The sequence below is a fragment of the Lagopus muta genome, chromosome 4 (assembly GCF_023343835.1).
Source record: "Lagopus muta isolate bLagMut1 chromosome 4, bLagMut1 primary, whole genome shotgun sequence".
NCBI classification, from domain to species: domain Eukaryota; kingdom Metazoa; phylum Chordata; class Aves; order Galliformes; family Phasianidae; genus Lagopus; species Lagopus muta.
Window position 1 is genome coordinate 60,891,909 of NC_064436.1, and position 21,574 is coordinate 60,913,482.

The 21,574-nt window shown below is 38.6% G+C and overlaps 1 protein-coding gene across 9 annotated transcripts in view; it reads right to left on the reverse strand.

Moving 5' to 3' along the window:
• ABLIM2 (actin binding LIM protein family member 2) overlaps positions 1-21,574 on the reverse strand; it is a 137,930-nt gene that overhangs the window by 84,071 nt on the left and 32,285 nt on the right. For all 9 annotated transcript variants that reach the window (XM_048943523.1, XM_048943518.1, XM_048943516.1 and 6 more), the window contains exons 2-3: positions 16,748-16,891; positions 1,767-1,950 (exon numbers count right to left, since the gene is read on the reverse strand). In XM_048943523.1, the coding sequence (XP_048799480.1) occupies positions 1,767-1,950; positions 16,748-16,891 (328 nt within the window). The remainder of the gene's footprint in view (positions 1-1,766; positions 1,951-16,747; positions 16,892-21,574) is intronic.

Below are 21,574 nucleotides of genomic sequence, written 5' to 3' on the forward strand. Positions count from 1 at the left end.
CCATCCAACCTAGCCTTCAACACCTCTGGGGATGGGGCATCCACAGGCTCTCTGGGTAGCCTTTTCCAGCAAAGGCACATTGCTAGGCCCATGAACTAGCCCTTAATGATGTGGTGACGAATGTCATCACATTTGGCAGGAAAGTAGAATCAATAGGTTTTATTTTCCTCTTAGTCAAAGTATCACCTCACTACATGGAAGATACCAGCACTAATGAGAATTGTAGAAAAGCTGTTACACTGACAGGCTGTGCAATCCACGTTTAACTCATGAGTGTTACAATTAGACACTTAAACCATTCTACCTCCTATTAAATATACATAGATGTTCAGGTTTGTTATCTTTACTCTTCATGTTTGTTTATCCAAAAGGAAAAATCTACTTGTATTTGCAGAATCTGAAGAGACAAAATTTAATCTAACAGAAGCCTGTCAGGCTAGGAGACTTCCTCTTAATACAACTAATTAATTATTTCTGCAATTGGTAGATTCAAGCTACACAGACATCTTGCCATGACACATGGTGTTCTGGAATTTGAAGCAAGCTCTGTTTCTGTATCAGCACAGGAGGACATCTGAGCTCGTCCACCTGATGAACTGGGTAGATTTGGTTGCCATATGGCCACACAGATAGAGATCCTTTGGACTGCCCAAGTATCTGAATACAGCACCAGCAGATACAGCATCTATAACGTGATGCCTTGATGCCCTGTTACTCATAGCACTGCCACCTATACTTTCTCTTACTGTTTGGAGTTGCTTTCATGTGTTGGTACAAGCTCAAATTTGACAGAACCAATTGTTAAAGCAGTCACTTCAAACTATTGCCAGAACAGTTCATTTCATGGAATCATAGAATGGCTTGGACTAGAAGGGACCTCAAAGATCATCTATTTCCAACCCTCGACCATGGGCAGGGTTGCCAATTGCTAGATTAAGCACGAGATCAGGTTGCAGAGAATTCTATCCAATCTAGCTTTGAACTCTTTCAGCGAAGAGGGCATTCAGAACATCTCTGGGTAGCCTGTTCCTGAAGCTTCCTGAAAATTTAGCATACATAAATTTCTTCCTGAAGTTTGTGCTATTTCTGTAGAAGAAAATTAAGATATAATTCCAATGAACATCAACTGTCTGTACTTCAGAGCCTGCAAAGATTGCCACCCTCACTGGATCACACTAGGAAATGATCTTAGTGACCTCCATCAGGCATCTCATGGAGGGGACATCTTGTGTGCAGTGTCACTTGTCACCTACATTCCTGCTGGAGACTCTTGGTGAAATCCAACACATACGCCAATGTTTGTGAGACCACGGCATTTCTGTCCTATTTTAAGTGATTACTGTAATTTCTGGGAAGCAGAACTGTGATATTTTGGTTTAAGTCTACTAATACAGTATCTGCTTGGATTGCCTGGGACACAAGCACTGATATCTTAGTCCTGTGTAAGCTTCAGCCAACAAAACATGAAATAACAGACACCAGAGAAATCAGGATGAATATTTGGGGCAAAATATCTGACTGGAGAGATAAAGGCAGTTTCTCAACTACCTTGAAAACTTCACATATAAAATATCATTAAACAGAAATAAAATTAAAAAATAAAAAAGGTATTCTGAATTTGGATTTTAAAAATCTGCTCTTTAGAAAGCAACAGTTATAAGAGAAAGTATAACAATTTTTCATCTATGTGCTATCAGTTTGAATGCCTAGCATTACTTTTTCAAGATCTGTTTTTTAAATGAAACACAACTTCATAGAACACATACCTGCAAACAGCACACACAAAACAGTCTGGGTGATAGGTTTTGCCCAGTGCTGAGACCACTTCTCCCTCAATGAATTCATCACAACTGAAGCACCGTGTGCCATAGAGTCTCTGGTAGTCCAAAGTACAGATGTAGTCTCCCTGTCTCACAAAAAATCCTCCTTGAGCCAGATCACATCCACAAGCTGCAGGAAGAAAATAGGCAGACTCAGAAGGCTGAAAAAAGAAAGCTCTCTCCAAGATGAAGCTGATCAGCATCAGGTCTTAGCGGAGTGTTTTAGTACTTCAGTACACAGCCTTATGATCACAGAACAGTCATGTAGTTGAAAAACCCTGCTTTTACAGTGCTTTTACATCAGTCATCTATTTTGCACACTAATAGTTTAATCTTTGCAAAAACGCTAACTTCAGCGCAGATGCTAGTACAGAGTAAAGTCTTTTAGAGTCAAGTACAGTGCTGACATATACAGTACCTGGATTTAAGAGGTCAAAGGAAATGCATAGAGAGTATAAACCTTCAAAATCCAAAGCACCAATGTTGAAATGAATCATAGAATGGCTTGGGTTAGACTGAGCTCCAATCCCCTACTATGGGTTGGTTCCCCCCACCAGCTCAGGCTGCTCACAGCCCCATCCAACCTGGCCTTGAGCTCCTCCAGGGATAGGGCACCCACAGCTTTTCTGGGCAGCCTGAGCCAACGTATCATCACCTTCTAGGTAAAGCAATGTTTCAGAGATTACTATTAAATTGCTTTATAGCCTTCCTGGGTACAAACAGTGCTGAAATACTGCTCCCACTAAGCAAGGCGTCTGATGCACATGGCAACTGCTGGTAATGTCCATGACAGCTTACAGAATATTTTAAAATAGATCTTATGTTTACCGGGTGAGTGTCATACAGCAAATATGAATTGAAGGGATGTTCACAACTATCTGCTCCTGGTAGAAGTAGAATTTTTAACCCTATCTGTCATTTTATCATTTTAAAGCCAAATGTGTAGGAAAGAGTTAAAGTTGAATAACCAAGTGTTGGTGAGACTTTGCATGAGGCTTTCTCCCTTGCACCCTGCAGACAGGCTGACATTTTGAGATTATAAAATGGGAAAGAGACAACAATCTGGTTGAGGTCACACAGAAGTAGACAGAGTTGCAGAAGATGGCCCCCACCTATACGGATCAAAATATTTGAAAACATACCAAAATTGACTTAGAAGGAGAACAGAAATTCAAAATGGTGATTTTGTCACTGTGATGACCACCACTTATTTGTTACATGGTTTTTGAAAGTAGTATCTCTATTCATACCAAAGCCTGTTTTCCATACCAGAATCTGCCATCTTGCATCTAAACAATGAGAAACAGGTGAATCAGGCATGCTTAAGGCACAAAGTAAAGTATTCACAATAGAAAAAACATAGAAAATATAGGATCCTGTCATCTTTTATTCAAAACCAAATCCAACCACCTGTCTTTTTTTATCGCCTTCCTTAATATCACAGGTGGCTCAATGCCATCTTGCCATTTAAATTATAATCTTCCTCTCTGGGAATGGCCCTAACCACTAAGTGACACAAAACAACAATCATGCTGATAATTCTTTAGTATATGACCAAAAAGCTTAGGTTAATTAACTTTTCTTCTCTGTAAACCAAAGTAATTCCAATTACATTGCATTTACCAGTGATAGAAACTATAGGTTGGATATTTTGTATTGCAGTTTGCTCATGGACCTCACTTCACAAACTTAGTATTAGTGAAACAACATTTTTCTTCCTCAACATTACTGGAAGCCCCTCTTAGTAAGGATGTGCTTTTTGTAGACTCCTCATAAATATCACAAAGACCTGCTAAGTGTTACAGGTTTCCTTCAGTTGATATATTTCACCTACATATGTACTGGCAAGATTAAAAAAAAAAAAAAAAAAAATTAATAAAAAAAAAGCACAGATCAACTGTGGTTTTAAGATGATGGTGAGCAGTGTGCTGAGCAGACATTAACGATACAGTAGAACAGTTCTAAACTATATCATACAGCATGTAAACTTGTCAAGTAGACTATGAGTGAAAATATTTAAAGGACATAAATAGACATCTGAGCAAATGTGGGTGGTGACAGCCTTGTCTCTAGTGCTACATGGGGCCTTGTCTCATCCTGAAAATATGAGGGCTGCTCAGAAAGTAATACCTCCTATTTTTATGTTGTCACCCCAGGACATCAGAAGTGGATGCTTGTAGTATGGCAGTGCAAGATGGCTATTGCTACCTTACTTTTTCCTTACGTTTTCTTGCAGTGTGACAGATGGCAGCAGAACAACAGTCAGACAAAATGGCTTCTAGCAAGAAAGAACAGATAAAGCACAAGCGTGCCATGGAGAAAAAATGGCACCCAATGACATTCATCAGTGCTTTCTGAATACTTATAGAGACCAAACAGTGGGTGTGAGCACAATGAGAGTTGGACTGCACAAGCAACAATTTTCCCAGCAATACCACCATACCAGCTGGGAAACAGTGGATTGCCTCAGCTGGTACAGGTTTTTGTGAGCACACATGCAGGTTCTTGTCCATTGCTAGGGAAAATGAATAGTTACTGGTGGTGACTATGTTGAAAAACAGTGTTTTGTAGCTGACAATTTTCTCTGTGAAACAGTGTTATTGTTATTGTGCTCTTTGTAATTGTTGTTTTCTATGGAAATAAATGCAAAGCATTACTTTCAGAGTAACCTATGTATTTTATTTTCCCAAGGGCAGAGATTGCAATCACCTTGACTTCTTACGTGTTACTCCACAGCATTAATGCAAAGCGGGGAATTGACAGGCTGGATACCTTGAGACACCAGGAATGGATTTATTTTGAAGACACAATATGAAATGTCTTCCATGCAAACACTAACAATAACAAAAAATCCTGAGTAGCAGAAGACGACTTGCAAATATTGGCAGTCATGGGACTACAAGTCATTAATTATTTGAGTAACAAAGAATGCATTGTGCCAAGTAGGTCCTGCAGAGCTAGCTAGTATCAAAAACATTATACCTTGTGAGACCTCATCTAGCACTTGCTCAGTTATTTTCACAAAAGACTGACTCACACCAGGGCAGGTGTAACCGTGGCTATCAGGATGACATGCAGAAAGAAACTTATTTTAAGAGGTAAGCAGAACTTGGCTTGTTTAGCCTATCAAAACCCACACATTGGGAAACAACTAATACCTCAACATCTATCAGATTCAAACAGAGCAAGCTAAAGAAAAGATGAAGACCTATTTAAACCCAGCAAGAACAAGTGAGGAAACCTTGGCCATGAACAAATGGAGGCTGAAAATAGTAGAAATGTTTCTAACCACCATAGTAAGAAGTTTTTGGAATGGAATAGCATTCCAGTAAGAAAGAAAAAAGAGGGGAAAAAAAGGCCTTAGATCTCTCTGGCTTCAGAATGATGCCTAAGCAATATTAAACGGAGATTATCAAATATGATTACAACATTCAGGTTTTATTTAAAGTACAAGAGAGATACCACAGGACCACAAAAAGTGTGAGACAAGCTCAGATACTATTAGAATCAGATGTTTATAAGTATAAATACCACCCATGAAATGCAAATATCAACATTTTAAAATATATTTATTTCATTTAATCACTCACTACTATTTAATTACACAGATGCATCTGGCATCCTCCATGAAACCAGCACTCAGTAAATGTTATGATATAACAAATATATGAACAGTTTTAGTCAGCTATTCCCTCAAAATGCAAAAACTTTCAAGTGCTTGGATTCTATCGTTGAAATGGAAAGTACACAGGAAGTAGGGAAAGAGACTCATTCATTATTTTTCCCACTGAGAATACTAGCTTCTGTGTATTATCATAATAGAAATACACTGACATAAATAGATTATAATAAAAAAGTATTTGGAAACAATTAGGCCTATAATAAATTGAATTGCTACTACTGGCCAACATACTTTGTGGAGATTTGATATGCTCTTCCGCTCACCCAAGGCTGTTACTTCTGATGTACATCAATATGACTACTGATTCAATTTAGTACAAGAACTTCTTTGCAGAAGAGAATTATAAATTACCTATTTCTTTCATAAACCCAACTGCTCTTTTGGCAGTAAAAAATCTAAACTGTAAAGATTACAGCTGAAGCAAACTTATGCATGCAATATTGAAGAAAAGTTTTTTTTAATCATTTCTGCTTTTAAATGAAGACAGGCTTTTCATGCAAGAATGCCACGCTGTAAAATACTTCATTACAGGGAAAAGCTGGGATGAAAAGTTTTCAAACAGGCTTAGCCATGACACAACAGTTTTCTTTCTGTATCGGTAATATCACTTCCAATACAAGTTTTTCAGTGTCTTGGCATTCCAAAATCATGTTATAAAGTCTTGTTTCCCCTTAATTTAAATTCTCGTCAATAATGATTAGTTTCTCTAGAATTTCCTCTAAAATAGTTCACCATAAGCAAAAATTCTAAATGAGAAAGGCCATTAGTGGTTTTGTTTATTTTGGGTTTTTTTTTTGCACAGAAATATGAGCAGGGTGGGCTTATGGCCTTTTGCAAGATGAGAGAAACAGACCCATTACCCTTCACTTCAGTGCAATGCCATTCCCCTATCCTGCTGCTTATGTGGGCAGGGAGCCCCTCCCATCCTGGGCTGTTCCTGCAAAATACCTGCAGAAATGAAAAATCAGGGAAAGAAAACTTGAAGGGAAACCTGGAGGATGTTTGAGGAGCACATTCAAAAGCAACTAATCTTCTTGGAGAGGAAATCGGTGTTATGTCACAGATCCACTCCCACCCAACACTTGTCATCCAAAATGAGTATCTGGAGGTAGGGTTATTTAAAACCTAGAAGCAGCTTCACACTATTATAGAAGTTCTTAGCGAAGCAAGGAAAGCATTGCAAACACAGCACTTGAAATAAAAAGAAAGAAACACTGAGAAACTAACCTGCTTTGAGTGAAATGTAACACCAAGACAGGGCAATACCCCATGCTGAGTGACTCCGTGGCCCTCATGCTGAGGGACAGGATGGCAATGATTTGATGGTTGGACTAAACAGCCTTAAAGGTCTTTTCCAACCTTAATGATTCTATGCTGAACAATCACTGGCTTCAGGAGCAATTTTTAAGTACTGAATAAATAAGCATCTGTCTCTTGTGAGGTATTTGGCAGCCATCCATCACCAGGACGTGGTGGGGCATGTGTAAGGGATGGGAGGTGCACTGCCTCTGCAGAGGGTAGCTCAGGTTGGCTTCTCTGACAGCCCAACATTTCCACTCATGAAGATGGTTTTCAGTGACCCAACTCCAAAATAACTCACGCAGACCAGGGGTTTGTCTGTTTGTTAAGAAGGTAGCTACTTTTCCCCAGGCTGGTATCTGTTACAGCATCTTGAGCACTCTCATTTATACTGTGTGATTTCATGGGCAATCTAACTCTATAATCCTTTATGAATAGCGCATCACATCAGGGCTACAGTCTATAAAATTAAATAGCAGCAACAGCAGTTAATTAGGGCACTTTAAGCACACTGCTAGCCCCACTACTGTGTGTCATCAGTATTGTGTTTGCTCTACAAATATAGAACACATCTCTATCTTCCCCACTTTCAAATGAGCCTGGTGAAAGTAGATTAATTTTTTGGCTGTGTGCTGTGTCCCAAGAGGTCCAGAAGATGCTGTACTTGCCACGCTGTTCTATACTACAGCAACTAAAATTCACAGGTTGCCTTGTCATTCAGACAGCACTGTTTAACTTTCAGCCTGCCAAAAACCCAAGTACTTTGCTTATCAACTTGCAAGCGCATGTAGGAAGTTGCTGTTTTGTTGTTGTTGTGTTTTTTTTTAAATATTGTTTACTCTTTGTCTGCGTGCTTAACATAAGCAAGCAGGCATCAATCCAACAGGAGAGAGAGGTAGACTCTCCAAAGACAAGTGACAGAAGAAAAAGCCAATCACAATACTACAAACTAAGCATGGGAAAAAACCTCCACTTGTCCAACAGCTGAATAAGTTGTCTTCCTCAGCACTGCAGTCTAAGTTCATTTCTAGTATTTCCCTTCTGTCTCTGAGATGGATCCTGGTGACTGACTAAATCCTAAGAACAAAACACTGAATATGCTACTGACACAACTTACTTTGGGCAGAAAAGTAGCACTGATGCAATCTAGGAGCTCATTCTCTGAAAACCCCGTTTCTGGAACACTTTGCATGGCCACTCTGCCCATGAGAAACAACAGCAATCACCTGGCAAGCTTCCACTGTTTCCACTTTGACTTCAAACTGACTTGCAAGAAGTTTGCAGCAAGTCAGCCTAATTTCCAGAGGACAACTGACTGTGATGCTGTCTTTCTGCTCTGGCACTAATGAGTCCAGGCAAGCTTTCCACAAAGGTTTTTAGGAATGACTTCCATCTTAAACTTAATGGCCACATGAAGTCTGCATGTGACATTCATCCCACTGTCTCACTCAATTCACACCTAAAATCCCTTGTCTACAGGTGAGGCAGTAGCAAGACAGAAGGAATGATGTTTAATCTATATAATCTCTGCAATCCAGCCACTCTTCCTAGGTAAGAACAATTATATCTAAATTTTTCCATGTATACGTCCACAGCATCAAGAATACTCCAGGTTGCCAACCACCTATAGAGTTTTAGCTATGATATCTGAAATACCAACTGTAATCTCAATTCATTTTGTTACAGTCTGTGTCAAACAATGGAAGGAGCTTGCAGCATCAGAAAGCTCAGCTCAACTCTTCCCCAGCCTCCAAACAGGAATACTCAGGTATTACTCAGTACTCAGTATTACTCAATACTCAGCTCTGAAGAGTAGAACCAGAATTTTCTGGACCAGATAAGATTAGAGAGAACATATCTTATCAGTCATGCAACATTTCCCCATACATGCGTAGCATTACTGAAAGCATAGCTCCCAAGCTAGCCTGCCTATTATATTCATCAATTAATTTGCGGGTACACAGTTCAGCACAGGAAAACCCTGAGAGATTCTGAATGATCTTGGGAGACTAACAAAACATTAAAGATTCAGGTGCACTAATTAAATGAAAGAGAGTTTGGGGAGTTTCCTGTGCATTATGTAATTTAATATATACATATCTAAAAATTTGTGTTAGAAAGTACACATCCATTTTCCATTCCCCCCTTGGAAAATAGAATTTCACAGTAGCTTAAAGACAGTGCAACTGTCCAATAAAATCTCTTACGTGGTGTTATAGTTGAAAGAGAATACTATATACATAGATATTCGGTGCTATCGGAACAACCTCCAGGAAAATCAGAAAATTTGTCTGCTTTATATTGATTTACTATTTTAAGGAATCATTCTGATTATTTTTTATTTATAAGGAAACTAAAGAGACTGAAGGAACAGAATTATTCGCTTTCAGTCATTCTCTAATTCATAGCACCTTTGGCTGCTCTGATAAAATACTGCTGTCATTTCCCAGGCCAATTAAGTCAGAATGCCATTGCAGGCTTTTTCCTTTTTTCTCTCCAAAAAAAACAATAGTTTTGCTTCACACAAAACTATTAAATATTTTCTAATTTTCCACAATCATTCTTTGGGTATCAGTTACAGGTTTGCAAATTTAGTGCTTAATCTGGCTATGCACAGATATGGCAGATGGTCTGGTGTTAATGAGACATGCAAAAAGCAGGAGGTGGAATTAGACTACCAGTGACAAATTTTACACAACAGCTCTCAGGTCTCCATGCACACTTCACCTCACCTTGGTACACTGAAATGCCCATTAAGTACTTAAGTGTGTTATCTGTTTCCCTGCTGTACTCCCCTGTGAAAGGCTGTGCTACAGACAGGAAGTTCCCCTCTGTAGAGGAAAATCTGCACTGACAACTCTTGTGTAGGTAGAAACTCTACCCTAATTCCAGGAATTCAATAGAATTGCAAGCTCTTCATGGGGATGACAATACCTAATGTAGGTTGAAGTTACATATGCTCAAAATTGCCTCATCTGAATAATAACTTTACTTCTTGCAAAGTTTATGTTTCCATCTACCACTCCATTTATCTCAAGCATCGTTTTTAAATGAGTTCAGTTAAGAATTTCTGCACATGGCTGTATCTGTGGTTCAAATCGTCTCCAGAAGTTTCAGCAATTACTTCTTGGGAAATCTCATCCATGTTTTTATGAGTACTGATAACTGGAAAAAAGAAAACATCGCTCCCATTTATAAGAAAGGGAGGAAGGAAGACCTGGGGAACTACAGGCTGGTGAGCCTCACTTCTGTGCCTGGGAAGATCATGGAGCAAATCCTCCTGGAAGGAGGAATTTGTCATATATATATATGTGCGTTATGGCACATGAGGGACAAGCAAATGATCTGAGACAGCCAGCACAGCTTCACCAAGGGAAGGTTGCACCTGACTAATCTGGTGGCCTACTACGATGGAGTGATGGCATCAGTGGACAAAAGGAAGGCAACTGATGTCATCTACCTGGACTTCTGCAGGACCTTTGGCGTGGTCACCCTCTACAGCCCCATTTAATGAAGGTAGATGAAAAATATAACATGAGCCAGCAGCGTGCACTTGCAGCCATAAAGGCTAACTGTATCCTGGGCAGCACCAGAAGAGGAGTGGCCAGCAGGGCAAGGGAGGTGATTGACCATGGTCTAGTATTAAATGGAGAGGTTGGTGATTCATGATCCTTGAGGTCCCTTCCAACCCTGGCCATTCTGTGATTCTATGATTCTGTGACCCTCTCAACTTTGCCCCTGTGAGGCCCCATCCAGAGTCCTATGACCAGCTCTGGGGCCTCCAACACAGGAAAGATGTCAAGCTTTTGTAGAAGGTCCAGAGGAGGGCTACAAAGATGATGAAAAGGCTGGAGCATCTCTGCTATGAAGACAGGCTGAAGGAGCTGGGCTCATCAAGAGAAGACTGCAGGAAGAGTAAGGCCTTCCATTACATAAAAGGGAGATTACAGACAGGAGGGAAATCAACTTTTTGCTCGAGTAGATAGTGATAGTGGGAATTGTTTTAAACTAACAGGGAAGATTTAGATATCAGGGGGAAGTTCTTCTCTGAGAGGGCAGTGAGATGTTGGAACAGGCTGCCCAGTGAAGTTGTGGAGGCCCTGTCCCTGGAGATGTGGAGAAGGCCAGGTTGGATGGTACCCCAGGCAACCTGATCTAGTGCTTGATCGAGCAGTTGGCAAATACATGCCTTGAAAACAAAACTTCTGCTGAGTTGCTGTTGCGAATCACAGAATCACAGAATCACCCGGGTTGGAAGGGACCTCAAGGATCATGTAGTTCCAACCCCCCTGCCTAGCAGGGCCACCAAACATACACATTCAGATCAGGTTGCCCAGGACCCCGTCCAACCTGGCCTTAAACACGTCCAAGGACGGGGCATCCACAACCTCCCTGGGCAGCCCGTTCCAGGGCCTAACCACTCTCCTAGTAAAGAACTTCCCCCTAACATCCAACCTAAATCTTCCCTCCTTCAACTTGGATCCATGTGATCCATCCTTGCGAACTGTATATCACCAAGGCATTCAGGACTAGTGAATGTTCTTCATGAATACAAAGAAAGGTGCCAACTAATGAGTATGTTACTAAAACAACACAAAAATTATCAATTACTCTGTGATAGTGAGAGTTCATGAACTGATTTTTTTCATATTTAACAAACACAATTTATAACTGAGTTGTTTTTAGGAAGTTAATAATTATCAATTTTAAAAGTTTAAATTTAAAAATCTCAGAACCACAATAAAGAACAAGTAGTCACTGCACTTGACAACTTTTACAATAGCAGAAGTATGAAAAATGCCAAAAAAAAAAAAGATTTTTTTTTCAGTAATATACAATGTAAAGATAGCATGACATTGGTAAGTCAGCTTCACACCTACCACGCTGTTAGAAATGTAGGTTTTTCCTATTATACCAAGTTATAATGCTCTGGATTATAAGATCCTAAAGAATTTGGGAAGCATGAGCACATTGCTGAGTACCTGATGAACAAGAGCCATCACATTTCATCCCAGTGCCCAAGATATCACACATGCCATGGACTGCCACTGCTTTACCAAAAGTTGGCACTCAGAAATCTTATTAGTGAGTTTCCCGTAAATGAATCCCATTCTGAAACATGAAACCCCTTTGCTATGCCCAAACACCAGTCCCTCAGATTACACAGCACTGTTTTCAGCACACTTATTTATATCCTAGCAGATGCGTTTGATCTAACGGACAGATCACTCCTACTACCAAGTTACTTGATGTTTTTAACCTTTTCACTGAATATCCTGTTTTAGATCTTCAAATTAATATGGCTTCAGAAAAAATGATAGGAATTCAGAATGCACTGTATGTTTTAATGAAAAAAGGATCTCTGTGAGGGCTTTATTGATGGTGTAAAAATCCAGTCCAGGGCTCTTTCACAATTCCTAGGAAGCTGTTGTGTCACAAGAAACATTGACTCATCTATCCAACTCCAGCTGAAGATGTGAAACATTCAGGTTAACTAAACAAATAAATAAAAATACACAGGGAAGAAAAAAAAACACACTTGAACCTGACCAGCCACGCTTACCATAAAAGACTGTAAGCGCATCAAGACAGCAATCCAGGGGATTTTGATTAGGTGTCAAGCAACATGACCTACAAAGACATTCACAGTGAAGCTGGCATAGCACAATGGCCACATCAAGCTTACTTCATTTCACTGAAGACTGAACCAGTTAAGGATAGATAACGAGCGATGGCTCATCTTACAGATGAGTTTTGCAGGATTTCCCCATTTAATGAAGGTGTATGCTGAGAATCTTCGCATGCAAAGAAATCTACAGACACAGTATGGGTTTTCTGCTATTTGTTCTCCTAGAGTGACTATATAAAATACTGTAAAATACATTTTCTGCTTTTATGTAAAGCTGTAACATTCATATTATCCATACCCCTTATTTGGGCTTTGATTCAGACTTCCAAGATTTCCTAAATACTGTGTTTGACATAGGTTAAAGCTACTTTGGAAGTGCTAGGATGTTATTATACCATAGAAAAACAACAACTGAGAAACACTTCCAGAACACGTTAATTTCTATCTGCATGAAAGACCAAAGAGGTTATTCAATAGACTATTCACCTCTCGTATCTACAATTTTACATTAGTGCCTCCAAGGGCTTGCTAAATGCTGTTGTAAATGAGCACCAGGTGAGAAATTGCCTAATACAACACGCTGTCTGAGAAGCGGTCCTGACAGACACCTTCAGACAGAACAAGACATCTCAATTAGGTTGAGTTTGATAGTCTGAACTGTCAATATTTTATTGCCTCTTCTTATTTTCCTTGATGCTTTCATTACAGCAGTAGGAAATAATATGGAAATTTGCAAATAAAGGAACCAAAGCTTTTGAAGTCTAACAAATAAAATATTTGTGTTGTATTTGAAGCCACTTATTTCTAACTGTGCTTTTATTAAGCTGATTAAAGTGGAAAAAATTTTCAAGACTGAGCTAAACAATTTGATGTGGGACTCGATGGCACATTCCATACAGCATTTTACTGGCAGATTACTTGTGCACCTTAACAATAAATTATGTTTAAGAATTAGTATGAGGATAAGTGTTATTTCTGACTGAGCATAACTAGCAGGTCTTCACAGAATTGCCAGTAGAATTTTTCATCTGGGTGCATATCTCACGTTCTGGAATAAGTACAAGAATCAATCATCACTTGATAACTTTTCTTAGATTTCTTTAGAAGCTTTATCAGGGGAGATTAAAAAGAAATTGATGGAAATAAGCGCTTTTTTACTAACCTTCCTTAGTTTTGGACAGTTACATAATATAAATATGAAAGGTGCCTACATACATGCTATTACCATTCTGATCATTTCTGGAATTCACAATCATTTAGGGGTGTTAGAACTAGATGATCTTTGAGGTCCCTTACAACCCAGACCATTCTATGATTCTTATAGGAGTAATCAGATGACAATGTGGCAATATGGAAAACTAGATTTCACACCCTAAAAAAAAAACAAAACCAATTACATATCTACATCCAGAACTCCAGCACTATCCAATAAATGATTTCACAGTTCATGCACATTCAAAACAGTACACACTTCTTTCTATGCAATATCATTTGTGACACAAAGTCATTTAAAAAGAGTTCCAGTACTTATAGACACTTCTCAAGACATGTTTAACTGTACTTCTTTCTTCGTAGTCCCTTGGTTAGTTTATGGTCTTTAACCTCTACACATGTGAAAAAAGAAAACAATTTTCTGCAGGTTTACATGTAACTTGAGCAAGGTTGTCTGACAAAGGCTACAGAGTAGTTTTATGAGAAGGCAGTCAACCTAAGAACAAAAAGTATATAGCTCTTCCAGACACTCCTAGGATTACTCATCCTGGGACAGTCCTGCTGATGCACTTGGACAGACAAGCCCTGTCGAGGTTGCAGATTAAGCAAGTGGGGCAAATTGCATTGCTGAATGCTTTCAAATTCATGCATCCCCAGGAGGAGTCAACTGTAACACAAATACATGCACAGGGTAGTCACCCTGCCCATGCACAAAGGCCCTGGGCAACCTGATCTAGCTGTGGATGTTCCTGTTCATTGCAGGGGAGTTGGACTAGATGGCCTTCAAAGGTGCCTTCCAAACCTAGGAATTCTATGATTCTATGAGCAGAGGCATGACAGAAGAAGGGTTCAGAACGGGGATTGTGGCACAGATCTCTTCTCCAAGTCTAAAAAGATGTAAATGGTCAACTGATAAAGAGATTTGAGCACCATTTATTTATTTATTGCTAAATCCTAGCACATTAACTATTTTATTCATCCACTGATTTACAGATATGATTAAACACCCCATTCACATTTCTCTAACCTGATTTCTTCCCACTACACTATATAGCAAAATATATGTTCAGTGCTCTGTTCTGTTTCTAATCTCATCTCACACAATAAGGTAAATCCATACCAGAAAGTAGCTTGAGGTTCTCAAGTAACACATAAAACCAGAAGTAAAATAAGAACAGATACCAGAAATATGTTAGCTAATTGATGGAAGCCCTTGAAAAGTGATAAAACAAATGATGACTTTTTATTAATGAGAGGGAAGAAATAAAATACAACTCCGTATGTTCAAAATTTGTGCTTAGCAAAAGGCTTAATACCAAGATGCTGTCTAACCATCTCTTATATAACATCTCTTATATTATCTCCCATGCTAGTCCGGAGTTCGGTGCGTGGCTGACAGAAACTACCCAACTTACTGCTTATTAATATAGTGGGGTGATTTTTAATTTTAATTTTATTGGAGATCTGCCTGAAGTAAATAAAATACTACTTATTTCTGTCAGGTACATAGGAGCAATACAGCTTCTACAATACCTTATTTTTACTGTATAGTGAAAAAAAAAAAGTCTCAGCACTGTCTAGATTGGTGATCAGTGAAAGTTTCAGACTCAACTCGCTGCATTTGCATGATCTGGAAGCCCATGGAAGTGGATGAAAATGAAATGAAAACATGAATAACTAGCTTTGTACGGTTCCTTCCATAGGACTTGTCAGTTTATCATGTCAGATCTGTATAAAAGTGGGATTGGGTCTCATTAAGGTAATTATATGCAGTACATACCAGTACGTAACTGATACTTCATGCAGAAAACAAGACTGCCGAATAGCAGATAATCTGTTCTCTTACTGAGCTGGGTGTGCAAAACTAATTTGATAATAAAGTTAAACAAAAGGACAGGTGACTTAAAAGAGAAAAATGCACTGCTTTAAATACCATTCTGGTTCTGAGTAGGCAACCCAAATATTTTTGCTAAAACAACATGCTATGCTTACATTTCTTTCTGTGTATTTTTGCAGATAATCCAATTAAGGAGCTGGACATTTAATACCACGTATCTTACTCAGAAATGACTGACTCAGATACTGAATGTGATATAGTTTGTTCTATGGTATCTATAAAAATTCCCATGTAGCTGACAGGATGATTTTTTTTTTCTGATTGATTCCTCTAATACCTACCTCCAGTCATTTGATCAGATGTTCAGCAGCATTAAAGAACTACTACTTGGTAGATACGTGCGTTGTAGGAATTACTGAACTTTGATCTAGCAGTAACTAGCTGTTATCATTAGCAAATCACTTCATGACATCTCTTGCACACTTCTCCTGTTTGCCCCTCTGGACTGCCTCTATCCTGAAGAGTTACAGTTACTTGGGAATACATGCATCAACACAGCTGTGACCAGAGTCACATTTGTATCTCTAAATGGTGTTCCAAGAATGGATAAATACCATTTTATGTACAGCTTAGTGATGAAGTAAGTAGGGTATCCAGTAAACATCAGATAACATTCTACTCATTTGTATGCTGAAAAAAGAATTAGAGCTACCAGGTAATCTTCCATGCACCTACATAACGCATGTCTATTTATTAATCCCCAACCTCTCTCCAAGACACTCACTACTTCCACCATCTACAACATGTGAAATTGGATCATTTCCAGTTGCCATTCTGGAACAATCAAAGAGCTAAGTCCCCAGAATGGAAAAGCATCCAGCCACAGTGGGTATCAGGCATCATAGTGACATAAGGCCATCTGAAAAAATGAGGCAATAGCTTACACAATGAATACAATAGAAAACTGGAAGAAAGATAATCTCCAAGTTTCTCCTAGCCCAGTAACTATGCTTCACTATCACTTCTACCAAACTTTTCTTATTCAGGTCCCCAGCTACACAGTACACTCTACAGTTTCATATCCATTCAAAACATACCTCACTTTTAGGATTTAAGATGTTTACAGTTTTACAGTAAGCAACTGTACATTTTACAGTAGATTTTTCAGGCATGGATTGCATTGCAAAATATTTTTATGAAGTTTCCAGTACCATGAAGTCGTATTAAAAGTGTTAATGCACAATTCATAAGCTGTTATAAACACTTACCTTTGCAAACAAAGCACTTAATATGGAAATATTTGTTCTGAACTCTCAAAACTTCTCCTTTGCATGGTTTTCCACAGGTATTGCAGAGAATTGCAGTACTTGATGGCTTCTCCAGTTGGCTGTGTACAGCCTGCGGTTGTGAAACTGCAGGAAAAACAAAAGGTAGAAGTTTTAAAGTCCATGAGGTGTGTAGCTGCAATAAAAACATCTTCTTTAACACATACAAATAATGGCAATTAATACTCAGAACAAATCATTTCACGTGGATCAAACAGTTGATACTGTTAGACAGCACAGGAGAAAAGATCACCTAAACAAGCCAAGACTCTTCTTCCATAACATTCAAACCTCATGCCTGCAAACATTTAAATCATAAATATGAATTACAGAAGAAAGAATCCAGATGTTCAAGACTCAAGAGATTCTGCCTAAATTTCAGGAAATGCTTTGTGACATGTTCTTTTCAGGAAGTCAGAAATTACAGGTGAAAGTTATTGTTTTCATGCAAAATACTGTTAATTAGATTTAGAACTACTACACTGTGAGTTATTGCAATTCAAAAGAACTGCCTTTTTAATCAATTTTAAGATAGAAATACATTTGTAAATGTTTTGAATTTATACCTCGAAACATTAACATGTCTATAAATACGTGCATATATGGTGTTTAAATAATCTATTTTGTAAGAAAAATGATTTAAAGAGATTATGTTCAGAGATTAATAAAACACAAAATGAATTAAAAATTTGCTGCCATCTTGTGACGTAAATTAGAAATTGCATTTCATTGGACTTAATTTAACCATATAAGTTGATATTCCAACGTATTACGCAGAACAAGTGAGATATGACCATATTCTTGCTATTCTGCAGCTGTACCTGCATGATGTTTTTTACTGCAGTGTACTAAGCAAGTATCTAGAGAGCCAACATCAAGTCTAGTAACTGTAATGAAGCTGTACTACAACTTAGATCTTTTTTTTGCAGATGAATAAAATCTAGTAACAGAATAATTTAAGACAAACATTAGGTAAATTACATGGTCAATGACATTCTTTAATGAAGCATGTTTATTCTAAGGTTGGATTGCTTATTTCAAAGTGATTTATGTATATATGGGATTTTTTTGTTCTTTTTTTTTTTTTTTTTTACACATTTACTTGAAAGTAAACTTAACAACATTGAGCAATTTCTCATAGGCCACTACACAAAGTATGGATAGGAATCCTACACAAAGTATGAATAGGAATCAGGTGCATTTCCCTTTCAACATTTAATTAAAGCACAATGATGCTGGACCACCCTTTTCTACCATTAACATTGAAAAATCCATTTAGAATTAGATTTTTCTATAAGAGTGCTGCCTCATGATTAATAAATTTATAAAAGACTGAGTTAAACTCAGGAAAAAAAAGGCTGTCAAAAAAAAAAAAGATGGAAAAATGACAATTTATTTTAACAAAAAGACAATTTAAAAAAACCACAGCAATGTCTGAATCTGCATCATATGTAGGGTTCACAAATAGAGGCTCTGATGGTACTGCCACTATAAGCATATATTTATTATAAGAAATGATATCAAAATCTATAATGGAGCCCCATTCAGTTTTGTTTGGGAATGTCTGTTCTTGCTCCTCTTTCTCTATTCACACCCCTCAAGTCTGCCACTCAGACACAGAATCATAGAACGACCTGGGCTGAAAAGGACAATGCTCATCTAGTTTCGCCCCCCTGCTATGTGCAGCGTCGCCAACCACTGACCAGCCCAGGCTGCCCAGAGCCACATCCAGCCTGGCCTTGAATGCCTCCAGGGATGGAGCATCCACAACCTCCTTGGGCAACCTGTTCCAGTGCGACACCACTTTCTGTATGAAAAACTTCCTCCTAATATCTAACCTAAATCTCCCCTGCCTCAGTTTAAAACCATTCCCCCTTGTCCTATCACTATCAACCCATTTAAACAGCCATTCCCCCTCCATATCCATGAGCATAAAGGAGTCATTATTTCAGTAGGATGTTCAGCCTCCCCATGCAGTGGCCCTTCAGTGGCAGTTTCTGGCAGTTTTGCCCAAATTGAGAAGACTTTATTTCCATAAGCAGAAGAGGTATGTGTTTTATACCAAGGAGATGTACAGAACTGAGTTGCTTATCACATTATTCACCATCCTTTAGCATTCTTCTCTGTCTGATGAAATTGCTCATTCTCTGACTGTCAAAAAGTCCTGCTCATGGCAATGTGAATTTTGGAACTGCTACTGAAGCCCTGATTGTAATTAAATACATATCCAATAAAAACAACACAGCACAGCCAGAAATTGGGAGGTTACAGAAAGGCAAATGCCCAATCTTATATAAACAGCACAAAGTTCAAGCTAATAATTATTCCCCAGGAGAGTAATGATGAAATTTTGAACTTCACAGTGTTCAACAGGACATAAAAATTTTCTCACTGCTACGTCCTGTCCCAAACTATCCACCCTGAAATAATGGAAGAATCATTTCTGTAAGAAATTGAAACAAAGCATTTTCTTGAGCTACATAGTACAGGAGCATCTTGCAGCTGTAAAGAAAAAGGGTTCTCCCTCCAAAACTGCAAAGCAGCATCAAATTTTTAGCATTTAATTCAAAGACTAGACTTGAAAACATTGCAACCAGATCATGTTGGCTTAGAAGAGGGTTACAGAGGTGCTGGATAAACTGGCAGGGAGCTATGCCACAGCCTGCAAGAGCAAACTGACGGCTCCTTACTGGAGACAATATATAGTCATCTTTTCAGAGAAAACTTCACTTTTCTTCTTTGAAGTGCTTAAACATTCTGCCTGTGCACATGCAGAACTGCCCACTTCCACCCTTCCCTATCATTTTTTTCATGTCAAACATGTTTCAGTATCTCACTACCCACATAGTGAAGAATTTCCTCCCAGTAGGTAACCTACTCATATAGCTTAAAGCTTTTACCCTTTGTCCTATCACTACATTGATAAAGAGTCCCTCCCCAGTTTTCAGGTAGGCCTCATTTAGGTACCAGAAGGATGCCATCAGGTATCCCCAGAGCCTTCTCTCCTCCAGGTTCAACATCCCCAGCTCCCTCAACCTGCCTCTGTGGAAGAGCCCGAGATCACAGAGTGCCACATCATCACTACAAACCTCTGCCAAGGTGCCCCTGAGGACCCCACATTAACCCCTGGCACTAGGTTATATGAGATGTTGGCTGCATCCTTCTGGCACTGAGAAAGCATAATGCCACCTACCTACTCTCTTGCTGCGTATCTGGCAGTTCAATGCTGCACATCTGTGCTTCTTAAAAACACCATAAGAATTCTGCTTTATGAATATTTTCTTATCAAGGTACAGAATTAAAAAAACTCAGACATAAAATAAATTATAAGAAAAAACACTTTAGATGAATAATTATTTTACTTTCCTCTCAGTTCAGACCTAAACTAACCAGTGTTTCATACAAACAACCAGGAATACAACGTCACCGGGCTCTCTGTACACCTACACTTTTGAAGACTGTTTAAGTAAATATTCTTTCTTCTAAGAAAATGACACAAAAATGATACATTTGCTTATACTTGAAGACTATTTCAAAATGTATTGTGCTTTATGTCCAAACAGCAATGATTGATACAACTTTGAGAAACTGTATTAAACACCTTGAAATTTTAACTTCGAGTGTAGTTTGAGTAATTTACCATATATTCACATGGTAATTTTTACCATTCTGCTTTCATGCCTTTATATACCAAAATCAGTCTTCGAAGAAGACATTATAATTAACATATTTAATGAGTAAAATAGTGAATTAATGATGAAAGGAAGTGATCTGAGACAACTCATCTGATCCCGACTGACTTAAAAGCTCATTAAAAATTAAAACATTACACTATACCTTGGTTTGCAGAATTGAATGAAAACAAATTTCTTTCTGAACTTTAAATGACTCTGTCTGGAAATATAAATGAATGTCTGATTTTCCAATTTTTGCCTCCTCCCACTTTCACAGCATTTAGCTCCAGCAGAGATATGGGTTTTTTTAAGTGTAAATAAGACACATTCTATTCTGTTTGCTCTAGACGAATGCACTTGCTATATGCACCATGAGGAAAAAGATTATGGTATCACATGTTATTAAAGCTGCATTACACACCTTAGTGCAACTGTAAAATTAGGTTTTCAGTGTGTTTACGTCATTTCCAAGCTTTACTTGTTTATACTGACATTCTTAATGTTCTCAAGCTCAGTTCTTCAAGGAAAATTTCAGGCAAATTGCTTAAGCTTTTTATAAGTAGAACGGGATAAAACAGATTGTTTCTCAGTATTAAAAAGGAAGAACAGCATCTTGATTTCAGAAGTGCTTTGGAATAAAGGCTGAAGCCTGTCAAGGAGATGGACATCGTGACAGATACACAACTCTAGGAAAATCTCAAGTATGAGGTCAAAAGAAACCCTCCGAACAAACCCATTTCACTCAGCACTGCTGGACTAGAATTCAGCAGAGAGGACTGCAGATGAGGTACGAGGGCTGAGGGAGAGACCTGGCTAAGACAGGGGTGTTTTGCAAGCAGCACCAAGGAAATTGACGGCAGCAGCAGAAAAGATTCATGAGTCCCCTGGTCATGCTCTGCCCTGGAGCCTGGAACAGAGAAATCTAAATCTAATCCTTGGCAAAAAAGTCCTGCCTAGGACTGGCCCATGCAGATGACAGCAAGCCACTTTGCTACCAGATTGTCTTTTAGCCAAGCAACAGAAATCTTCATGGAAGACTGCAAGCCCTATAGAGAAACATATGGCTTGAAACTGCACAAATTGACATAGTCCTAAT